At 40.4% G+C, this 12144-nt stretch overlaps 1 protein-coding gene and 1 long non-coding RNA gene across 10 annotated transcripts in view; one reads left to right on the top strand and one right to left on the bottom strand.

Annotated features, from left to right (window-relative positions):
* LOC144579836 (nuclear pore membrane glycoprotein 210-like) overlaps positions 1-2524 on the bottom strand; it is a 45274-nt gene extending 42750 nt beyond the window's left edge. For all 6 annotated transcript variants that reach the window (XR_013528274.1, XR_013528273.1, XM_078353614.1 and 3 more), the window contains exon 1: positions 2243-2524. Coding sequence is in view for 2 of the 6 variants with exons in the window: in XM_078353614.1 (XP_078209740.1) it covers positions 2243-2379 (137 nt within the window). In the remaining 4 variants the exon portion in view is untranslated. The remainder of the gene's footprint in view (positions 1-2242) is intronic.
* Positions 2525-2617: 93 nt separating this feature from the next.
* Positions 2618-12144, top strand: part of LOC103788537 (uncharacterized) — a 586955-nt gene continuing 577428 nt past the window's right edge. For all 4 annotated transcript variants that reach the window (XR_013528278.1, XR_013528276.1, XR_013528275.1 and 1 more), the window contains exons 1-2: positions 2618-2692; positions 10293-10408. This is a non-coding gene — a long non-coding RNA (uncharacterized LOC103788537). The remainder of the gene's footprint in view (positions 2693-10292; positions 10409-12144) is intronic.

Genomic DNA, 12144 nt, shown 5'->3' on the forward strand with positions numbered 1-12144 from the left:
CATATAAGCATTTTGAGTACAGGCACTTTGTCGTATTCACTGCTGTATCCCCAGCATTTAGAACAGTGTCTGGCACCTATAGGTATTCCAATATATGTGAATGAAAGAGAAAACGGTCTTTTAAAATAAATTCTTTTAGTTCTTCTGACAGCTTTTTTCTTTTTCCTTTTTTATTTTTGGAGATAGAGTCTCACTCGGTTGCATAGGCTGGAGTGCAGTGGTGTGATATTGGCTCACTGTAACCTCCACCTCCCAGGATCAAGTGATTCTCCTACCTCAGCCTCCCAAGTAGCTGAGATTATGGGTGTCCACCACCAAGCCCTAATTTCTGCATTATTAGTAGAGACTGGGTTTTACCATGTTGGCCAGGCTGGTCTCCAACTCCTGACCTTGGGTTACCTGCTTGGCTCAGCCTCCCAAAGTGCTGGGATTACAGGTGTGAGCCACCGCGCCTGACCCTGACAGCTATTTTCAACTGGTTTTTAATAAAATGTGTTTTACGTAAGCAATATAATTGAAGTATCCATGAAAAAAGCACAAATTGATTTTTTTTTTTGGTAAATATATCTTAATTGCACTGGGTTCATTCCCTGCATGGGAATCTATATTAAATCTGCTGCAAAGCAAACAATTATCCCTCAATGTGTGTGTGTGTGTGTGTGTGTGTGTACATATGTGCTATAGCTGGAAACTGAGCAATGCCATTTTATACAAGACAAAGCTGTTTTTCAGAAATAAGTTGTAACGGCTGCCCCATTCTCCTCACAATAACTGCTGGCCTTGGCTTCTGTAAATAAAACTGCCTGAATTGCTGGCCTTTGCTTACTGGTAATGACCAGAATAAGCAGCCCAAGTTAATTCCATCCTGGCCCTGCAACTTGTAATAAGTAACTAAGATCTGTGGATTCCACCACTGCCCAGACAATGTGTAAACTAATGCTTATCTTGACTTCTGTAAACCACTTAGGTAACAATTGAAGTGACAAGTCCCCTAGCCCTTGGAATGTCCAGAGACCCGCACCCTCCTCTCTGCCCGGGAGGTGATTTATGGAATCCCCTGGCCTTCAGAATGTCTGAATCCCTTCACCCCCACCCTCGTCCCACACCCTGTCCCCGGAGGTGGTTTATGGGCATAAAAGGGTCTTGTCACCCTCCTTTCAGGGCCATGGGTTGGAGAGACGTGAGTCCTCCGTGGTTGCCGGCATTAAAGACCCTGCAGTTTGGCATACTTTTGTCTTGGTGCTAATTTATACTTGATCCAAATACTTCACATATACATTCACATATGTATATATACATACATACACATACACATACACACACACACACACACACACACACACACACACACACATACATATATTTTGTTGAGAGAGTCTCGCTCTGTTGCCAGGTGCCAGGCTGGATGGAGTGCAGTGGCGCAATCTCGGCTTACTACAACCTCTGCTTACTACAACCTCTGCCTCCCAGGTTCAAGCAATTCTCCTGCCTCAGCCTCCTGAGTAACTGGGACTACAGGCACACGCCACAACACCCAGCTAATTTTTGTATTTTTAGTAGATACAGGGTTTCACCATGTTGGTGATCTCTTGACCTTGTGATCCACCCACCTCGGCCTCCCAAAGTGCTGAGATTACAGGCGTGAGCCATCGCAATCGGACCCCTTAATGTATTTTTATATATGGTATTTGTTCCTAATGTTGTTATAGTTCACATAGTAGGGCAACTGGGTATGGCCAGGATAACATTTATTAAATCAAGGGATTGCTGCTTAGAACTCTGGTGTTTGTTTTTGGAGACAGAGGAGAGAGAACAGTAATTTCTAGAAGAGTAGAAAGGTATTCAGGCAACAAAAGAGTCAGAGGAAAATGCGAAGGCTCTAATTCCTTCTAAAAGAGGGGCACATTTACCCTCTCTTCTTCTGGCGGCACCTCTTTAACAAATGAATGTAATCTGTCAGAAGTAGGGAATTTTAATTTTAGGTGGAGACAGAATAGTTGAGATTACTAAAGTGTCCCATTTCTCAGAGGTGTAAGCCAGTGCGGCAAAATCTCCAAGCTGTGGGTCACCTGTCGCTTGGTCTCAAGGAGGCAGCTGAGTCTAACTTACAACTCAGACAGGTGATCTGAGGGCAGTGCAGCTGTCCTTAAGTCACCTGCGAGCCATTTCTGAAATGCATTACCTCCAAAAAGACAGAACAGAACATTTATTGCAAGGGAAAAATGAGATTTCCTGTCCTTACCCGTCTCTTCGGCAGGGACCTGAGTACTCCCTCAAAGTCCCAAATGTCCAACCTTCTCCCCAGTTAACAGGGCTAGTTGCACGAGAAACCAGTTTTTCAGGCAGCGGCCTCCTCTTTCCTCCCTCAGCATACTTCATCGATCACGGCAAGAAACAAAACGACTTTGTGTATGGAATAATGATTGAAATCTCACTGGCGCCTCAGCAGGAGGGGGCAACCGGCTCCGCGGCTTTGGAGAAGGCTAGCCCACCGCCATCCGACTGAGGCGGCTAGAGCAAAACCGAGGTAGAGAGGCCAGAGGAGGGAAGCCGAGAAGCCTGAGTGGGCAGTGCGTTCTGGGAGTTGTAGTCCCTGCGGGAAAACACTCCCCCCGCCCCCCCCGCCCCCCCGACGCCGGTCTGCACCATGCGCTGCACTTCATCTCGCAGCTGCCCCCGTGCCACGGAGGAGGTGAGCTCCCTGATGAGCTGCCGCAGCGGGAGGGGGCCTAGGGCCGAGAAGCCGCTACAGTACCGTCCGTGAGACGCTGACAGCTGGCATCCCTAGGGGCTCAGGGACCCTTGGGTGGACAGCGACGAGGGGCCTTGAGGCCGCCGTGTGTCCCCGAGTTCACCTTCCGTTCTCCCCACAGGCGTGCAGAGTCCGCCATGGAAGCACACCCGGCCGCCGCCAGGGTCTCCGGGAGCCGCGGCCTCGGCTTCACGGGGCGGTAAAAGACTAGAGGCGCCCGCGTCCGGCCTGCCTTCGGCGCTCTGGCTAGCCAGGCGGGAAGGGGACGGGGCAGGCTGGCGGGCGGTGGACGTGGTGAAAAACGGTATTGAGCTCAAGGGAACAGTTAGAGCAGAGGCCCTGAGGTTGGAATGCTGCTTAGTGTGTTTGAGAAACAGGAGTCAATGTGACTGGAGGGGACTGCATAAGAGGTAGAGAGGAAGAGGAGACTAGAGAGACAGAGTCGTCCAGGGTACCCCTCAATCTTTCAGCCATTTAAAGATAATTTATGGATCCCCTCGTATCTGCAAGACACTGTGTGCTAAAGGGTTTGTATTTGTTGGAATAGGGTGGTTAAAAGTGTGAACTAGTTAAGAGAGAAGGGCAATGTTTTAGGACAGTTGGGTAGAGATGATAGAGGGAAACTAAGTAAAGATGTCACCTGCTCTGTTGAAAATGCAGGAGAATTCTGGTGGGTTCTAACTTACACACACTGGTAGGAAAGTCATCCGAACAGATATAAGCAATGATTTTAATGTGACTTTGGAAGACAGCATCTATATTTTAGGAAGGACTTTTGAACTTCTTAATTAGGTCTTGTTAAATCTGTTTACATCTGTTATTTCTCAATGTGACATACGCTCTTGGTGGCAGGATATAGCTCAGAAGCTTGAGGCAGGAGGGAGACATGTTACCGCAGATAATCCTTGGATCAATAAGCGGTGTTAATAGCAGTGCGGGAATTTACTTATGCTCTTTTCCTGGGTTTTCATGTAATTGATAGGAGATGGCTCCTAAATTATTCTTTCTAGGGGCAAGAATAATCACAACACATTGATATCTGAACAAATGAAATCAACTTATGGCAAATACTTTTTTCATAATTAAAAAATAAAGTGTAAGTTCTTTTAGCCTGACTGATGGCGCCATGGCCCGCACATACACCTCTGGAGGGCTTTCTGGAATTAGAAAACGTAAAGGAATTGGAAGACCCTGAAAAGTGGAAGACAATCGACCCTTTCGGCTCCTAACTAACCTAAGCCATTCCTCTTATTGTTTCTTATTCCGGCCTCAATTCCCAAGGCCATTGGACTTTGTAACCAACCTCTGTCAACTTTGTAACCAACCTTTGTCAACTTTGTGACTCCAGAACCTACCTCCCAGCTTACAAAAGACCACCCTAAACTGTAACTTCTGTAACTTTCCACTGCCTACTGCAAACATATAAAACTAGCTTCTATCCCTCTGCCCTCCACTGACTCAGCCCACCTTTACCCAGGTGAATAAACAGCCGTGTTGCTCACACAAAGCCTATTTGGGTGGTCTCTTCATTCTGAGAGTGCGTTTTAACATAAAGTAAGTATGTTTTAAATAAAGCATCCTGATCAGGATGTAAAATAGGTACAGTGCTCCTGAGCATGTGTTTGAACTTTGTGAATCCGTTTATTTGCAGATTTTTTTCCAAGAAATATATTGGAAATGTTTTTTGAGATTTGCAATCATTTGAAAAAACTCAACAAACACAGCCTAGAAATATTGGAAACATTAAGAAATTGTAAGGTATGTCATGAATTCAGAAAATATATGTAGATACTAGTCTGTTTTATAATTTACCACCATAAAATATACACAAATTTATTATAATAAGTTAAAATCCATCAAAACGTGTGCATACAAACACTTATGGACTGTATATGATGCCATTTGTAGTCAAGAGAAATGTAAACAAATGTAAAAAGGCAATATTGAATTATAACTGCATAAAATTAACTGTAGTAATGCCATACTACTGCAATAATTTCATAGCCATTTCCTGTTGCTATCGCCGTGAGCTTAAGTGTTGCGAGTATTCACTTAAAATGCTGCATGCAGCATTTTGGGAAGCCAAGGTCAGTGTATCACTTGAGGCCAGGAGTTCGAAACCAGCCTGGCCAACATGTCGAAACCCCATCTCCACTAAAAATACAAAAATTAGCTGGGTGTGGTGGCGCATACCTGTAATCCTAGCTACTTGGGAGGTATAGCTTAAACCCAGGAGGCAGAGGTTGCAGTGATCCTAGATAAAGCCACTGCACTCCAGCCTGGGCGACAGAGTGAGACTTTATCTAAAAATAATAGTAATAGTAAAATACGCAGTGTGATGCTAATCATTTCCCCATGAGCAGTTCCTCTCCCTGGTCAATTTCGTATCACACTAAAAGGTGATCTCTTGAAGTTCTTGTGTATTTTCATCGTGTTTAATGCAATACCGTAAACCCTTCATAACCCAATGGAATGCATATGAAGTATCCCTAGTGATGCTGGATGTGCTCCCAAAAAGCAGAGGGAAGTCATGTCATTACAAGAAAAAGTTGAATTGCTTGATCTGTACCATAGACTGAGGTCTGCACTGCAGTCATCACCCTTTCGACAGATGATTCATCTTGTAAACAGACCACAACAAACTTGTATTATTGATAAATACAGCATAGTACTGTAAACGTATTTTCCTTATGATTTTCTTAATAACATTTTCTCTTCTCTAGCTAACTTTGTTGTAGGAATACAGTATACAACGCATATAACATACAAGTACTTGTCAATTGACTGTTTATGTCATCAGGCTTCCAGTCAACAGTAGGCTACTAGTAGTTACATTTTTGAGTCAAAAGTTGTATGACAACAACCCCCATGTTGTTCAAGGGTCAACTGTACTTTCATGTGTCTGTTATGCTCATTTGATCCTTCCGTATTTAGTATTTAGTGCCAAGAAAGGCAAAGAAATTTCTTCTAGAGTCACCCAATCTTATTGTTGCCAGTAAGATTTTTCTGAAGCACTTTCTGTGCTACTTGTTTCTTTGCAAAGCCTCCCTGAATCTTGTAGTTCATTCTTATCAAATTTTAGTCTATAGAAAGAACACTTTGTTTCCTTCAGAAACACTCAGCACATCTGAGTTCTCCCTGACAGCTCAGGAGGACTGCAGTGCTTGAGTTGAAATTACCTGCAGTTTCCTCACTGGTCCAGTGTTCCTGGTCTAGTTGCTTGGCCTTCATCCTGCCTGAAGTTCTAGTCCAGGAGCAGACACCAGCCACCAGAACGTGATTGTAACTTGATGGCCTGAAACATGTGATCTCATTGCTTCTTCACAGCAGCCCTGGATGATGTTCTTATCTCTATAACTATGTGATGTGATACCTGAACAAATCACACAGCAAGTACTTCTAAGGCCCATCCTTGAACCTGGGTATCTGGTTTCAGAATGTGAGTTCTGGCACTGTACTCTTGCTTCTTGCTATTTTAGTGATAATTAGACCATTTATTTACATAATTAAATGATAATATCATTTCTAATGATATTATTATGTTGAAACTACATAGTATGTAGTATATGTTAAAGATAATATAGAATACACAATATAATAACAAAATATTAATATAATTTGTTTTGAGACAGAGTCTTGCTCTGTTACCCAGGCTGGAGTGCAATGACAGGATCTCAGCTCACTTCAACCTTCACCTCCAGGGTTCAAGGAATTCTTTGCCTTAGCCCTCTGAGTAACTGGGAATATAAGCGCATGCCACCACGCCTGGCTAATTTTTTGTATTTTTTTTTTTTTTTTTTGAACAGTTTCCCTCCTGTTACCCAGGCTGGAGTGCAGTGGCATGATCATGGCTCACTGCAGTTTTGACTTCCTGGGCTCAAATGATCCTCCCATCCCAGACTCCTGAGTAGCTGGGATTGCGGATGTGTGTCACCATACCCAGCTAATTTTTTGTACTTTTTCTTGTAGAGATGGGGTGTAACCATGTTGCCCAAGCTGGTCTTGACCCTTTGGGCTCAAATAATCCACCCGCCTTGGCCTTTCAAAGTGCTGAAGCGATTCCACACCCCACTCTCATTAAGATTTCTACATTGGGTAGTTGAATAGACTCAGTCACTGATCATCTCATGGGCTCCCTTCACACACCTGTGGTTACAATTTGTGGTTAAATGAAAATACAAATTATGACATGACATGAACCTCCAGAGTCACGAACAATGATATGAAACCTCACATGTCAAATCTGCCTGTGATGAGGGTCTACGATACTTTCTTCTCTTCTGTCAGTTGGAAGGAACAGCTGGACACCAGGCTGTGTGTCCTTATAAACAATGATAATTACCCTGTAGGCTTGTGTTCTCCAAAGCAGAAGGGTCATTCTAATTTGGAGGTTTAGGGAAGGCATTTTGGAGAATGTGGGAGCTGCAAGGCCCTTAAGTGATGAAAAGGATATTAGTTAAGTGTAGGTGGATGAGGATTGAAGATGATGACTATTAAAGTGTAATACCCCATTCTAATGAAGTTCCTTTGGGGCTTCTCTTTCTCCAAGTTGACTTTGTGGAAAAGCACAAAGCATTCATTGAAGCTTTCTCCCTAGCTCAGCAACTTGCAACACAGGCAGATAGGAACTAAACTCTGACCCTGCCTTCACTGCCTTTCCAGGCAGGATTCAGGTTGGTGTGATATTAAGGTCATATCATCCACCTGTATTAACTGCCCTTATCTGTTTAAGTCAGGCAGCTTGCCAGCTCTACCTTGGCAGGAGAGTCTGGGTTCCCAAAATGACCTGTTGTGGGCCTCTCTGATACAACCTGACTGCAACTTTGCATTGTTCTCGGTAAGAAGTGAGCAGCTATCACTGCACGAGGTGGCCAAACCCTATGCCTAGTGACAGATCCGTCTGAGATTCCTTTTGGGTGTGCTAAGTTAAGAAACAAAGCTCTCCTTTCCAGTAGTTGGAGGCACTACATTTTATATCCTTCTTAGAGAACTCTGCTTCTCTGGCTTTACCAGGCTAAGCAAAAAGGGTGTGCTAAGCAGCAAAGTCTTCATTTCCATTTTGTCACCTGCCACAGCAGAAGCTCAGCCTCAGGCTGCCTGACCTTTTCCTAAGCCTAGTGTCTCCTGTTCTACCTCCTCACACATCTTGCAGTTATGTTCTCAGGAAAGTCAAATAGGCTTAACATTAATCAAAGCCAAACCTAAGTAAAGGAATAATCAACTACCCACTCTTCCCCTCCAAACCACATGTAACAGTGAATCCAAAAGCCACAATCAAAATATTTTTGATAAGGTCTTACAGGCATCACAGTGAAATATTTTTAGTCATTAAGGGTCTTTCAGAATGCATATACCATAATTCACTTAATGAAAAAAGGACACTCGGGGATATAATTTTACTCATTTAATAAAGCCCTTTAGCTGAGCTTCTCCAACTAAGTCTTCGTACCCTCTCAATATTTTCTCAGCCCTTTATAATAAAGATAAATATTTGTAATAATGGAACCTGGATCAAACAAGAGTACATGTATTAGGTGCCTATGTTTATAGTTTTTGCACATAAAGTAACAGCTTCTTTCTTAAGTTTGTTTAAACTGATTATCTGATTATCTGTATTTCTCAAAAATTTCTGAATACTTTCTAGTGTTATGCTTGTAAATGTTAAAAATGAAAGTTGAGTTGGTAATATAGCCCACAGGCCCTCACTTTGAAAATATAAGAATAATGTATAAATCAATGTTGCTATATTATTTCCAACGAAATATTTGTTCATTCTTACACCTACATGTTTTATTTTCCTATCACATGAATAACATGATAGTTATTAGTGCTGTCCCTGAAATATTTCTTGTTTTCCTCCAAGATATACAATAGTATTATATTTTCTGAACTCTAGAAGTTACATGTGGGCATGTGACTTGCTGTATAGTTAAGACAGTGTGAGTGAAGGAAGTGGATGCCAGCTCCAGACAGACTTTGAGAGCCAATGCGTGATTGCCTGTGCTTTGCTTTCCCTCTGCCGCGGTGACGGTGACTTTCTGGGTGACAGCTGCTCCTTTGGTCTGATTCACCTGGTAGATCCCCCAACTCTGTAATAGATATGCATCTATGCTGCTGCAGCTCCCAGCCGAATAAATCACAACTTTCTTCTTAGTTTGGTGCTCAAGAGTTTTGTTTGCAGCCGTTCCTGCTTCAGAAGGAGATAGAAGATGGCATTAGATACACAGAATAAAAATTCCAGGAGAAACTAGTTTCAAACATGCATTAGAAATGCTGCAGGTGTTGAGAAACATTACAGGACAATTCTTATTTCAGATGGAATAAATATTAGGTGCAACAGGCATCCAGAGGCAAACACAAAAGAGATGAATTGGAGTATTGCTTTAAGAGAAGGTGAATTCTGATTCTGATGTATATGCTTTTAATGCAAATATGCTCTGGAAATAACAAAGAAGAGCAATGCTATTTTGAAAACAGTCTGTACTTAACACTAAAAATACAGTATTGATCTGTTGAAGTTCACATTAGTAACACAATAGAATATTGCTGCTATATCTAAATATCTTCATGCTAAAATGAACCAAGTAGAATTTATTTTCAGTTGCTGTGCTTTTGATGAAGTTATGCACAGTTGATCTAATTTTGTGTTGATTGACAATGTCAAAATAACTGAACCTGACATTCTGAAGACCATTTCACTTTGGATATTTAATACTTTGCTGGGTCTCTGCAGCTCTTACCTGAACTTTTAAAATAAACTGGCAAGTGGTCAAACTTTTATTTGGGAATTGAAGAAAATCCCCTCATATGGCAAGCTGCTATTAAGTAAACATTTCAAATCTTCTTTCTCACACTGTAATAGCCACCCTCCCACCCCAAATTCAATGTTTTTGTTCTGTAACATACAAAATATCTTTATTAAGTGTCTGCAAAGCTTTTGCTATTGCTATTACTCAACCTAGAACTGATTAAATCAGGAATGGCAAGCTGTTCTGGGCTAATCTAATTAGATTATTTCTTAGACATTTTGAACTGAGACTCACAGAAAATATGTAAACTGAAAGATACATATACATCATGTTATTTAAATACTTTGGGGTGGAGGCTCATGGGAAAATCCTCATTTCTTTGCTTTCAAGTCTTCATTGTTCAACAATTTCACAGATTTTATAACCCCGAACCGTGTATGCATATGTAGGCATTCACACACTCACAAGCACACCTCCACATGCACGCACTTTAAGTTGTCTTCTGGTTCTTACATCCAGATCTGTTAGTATCCTGACCTCAGAAGAAATTCTTCACCTACATGAAAGTATCAATGGTTCAATAGACTTGCTGGTCCTTGGAACCAAAAAGCAGACTGAACATTGAATAAAATACCTAATAATTATGTGTTGAGTATTAAGAAGGTGTATATCTCTGATATAGGCAACAAATAGATTTGTCCTTTTTTGATATACTACTATGTATTAGTTGCTCCTATAGAAAAACATAAAATTTTAAAGTAAGTACACTAAGGTATGTTTTGGTATCTTAGGTACTATTCCTTACCTGGTTTTGAATGGGTCTAACTGAATCCAAGAAGAGTCCTCTTGATGAGCACTGAGGAATACAGAGCAAAGAGAAAACTGGGGCTGTGGTTCTTTACTCCAGGTAAGCATACTTTTAGCATCAGCTAAAAACTGTCTTAAAAATAGCTGAAGAACATATTCAGCATTACGGCCTCCCTGCCTAGTGAGTTTGTCTCATTACTGAACCAGTTTGACTCTGAAAAGCAAAAATCAAAAACAAAAGAACTCCACTTCTGTCTGTGTAGCCAATGTAATGTAATTAGGTCGATGTGGAATTGTTTAATTGTTACTGTAGAAACACAGCAGGACACCTGCAGAATCAAATTTCATCCTAGGTAAATCTAGCCCTAAAAAACCAAAACCAAAACAAACCAACCAACCCCCACTAGTTTCATGCTTAGGCCAGAACAAGTTTCAGAACATCATATTCACTCTTGAAATTTAACTGATTTGTATAGATTCAATAACATTTTGAAAGAAAGAAAATAAATGTGGACTGTTTCATTTATAGGCAAAAAAAAGCAATGATATTCAAATTAATCCAATTGTAAAAACTTTTTTTTTTCTTTTGCTGGAGAGGATATCAGTGATTTTCATGTAAATTCACATTCCTGTAGGTTTATAATCTTAGGAAAAGAAAGCAAGGGATTCTAAGTACTAAATGATAGGATTACTTAGAAATTAGCTTTTCAAAGATGCATACATCTGGTTATCTTAATATAAAATCTGGAAAAAATAAGATAAATTTTACTTTTGTCATTTTAATGTATGAATGAAAATTTCATTTAAAGCTGACATATTAGAGAAAGAAAATAGAAAAAATCATTCCCTTACCATGGCAAAATATAAACATCTACTATATCTAGGTAATTGGTACATGACTGATGATTTGTTCTGTACTCTTGTTTGATAGGTAAGTTTCACAATTGCGATTACATTATAGTATTTATGTAATAGCAATTTATAATAAATACATACAATGTCTATGTATTTATTATTTTTATTGTTGTTACTCTGGTTCATATTCATAGCTATAAACATGAATGTATGTTTTAGAATATATAATTTAGTTATGAAACTTCTGAATTGGGGAAAGAAGCAAGAAAAATTATACTAATAAGATAAATTTCTGAGAAATCATGTTTAACTTGCACTTTTCTTTGTTGAAAGGTAAATTAAAAATAATATTTTTTCATATAGAATAAACCAAGAGATATTTTCAGAAATTTTGTTAAGAATTTGATTTGGGCCAGGTGCAGTGGCACACACATGTAATCCAAGCACTTTGAGAGGCCAAAGTGGGAGGATCGATGGAGGCCAGGAGTTTGAGCAGCACAACAATAATGCATCTCTACAAAAATTTTATTTTTAATTAGGCAGACAAGGTGGCACATGCGTATAGTCCTAACTATGCAGGAGACTGAGGTGGAAGGATTGCTTGAATCCAAGAGTTCCAGGCTGCTGTGAGCTATGATTGTGCCCCTGCACTCTAGCCTGGGTGACAGAGCGAGACACTATTGCTCAAAAATAAAAAGAAAAAAAAGAAAAAAATTGATTTATTCAATAAATAGAGATTTGGTTGCTGAGTTCAAAAGCAGTATAGTCACAGTTGTCAAAGCACATCTACTTTACAAAATGAATTAAGCATTTATGTACAAAACTGAAACATCTTATGAATCAGTCAATAATATAATTTTCCCTACATCAGGCTCTATAAAGTCATCATTTACTAATTAATTCACATTGAGATTAATTGGGTAAGCTAGAGGGCTATTAGTCTTCCCATTTTGCAGATGAGGATGCAAAGGTAAGAGAAGA

Source organism: Callithrix jacchus, chromosome 16, assembly GCF_049354715.1.
Source record: "Callithrix jacchus isolate 240 chromosome 16, calJac240_pri, whole genome shotgun sequence".
In the NCBI taxonomy this organism is placed as follows: domain Eukaryota; kingdom Metazoa; phylum Chordata; class Mammalia; order Primates; family Cebidae; genus Callithrix; species Callithrix jacchus.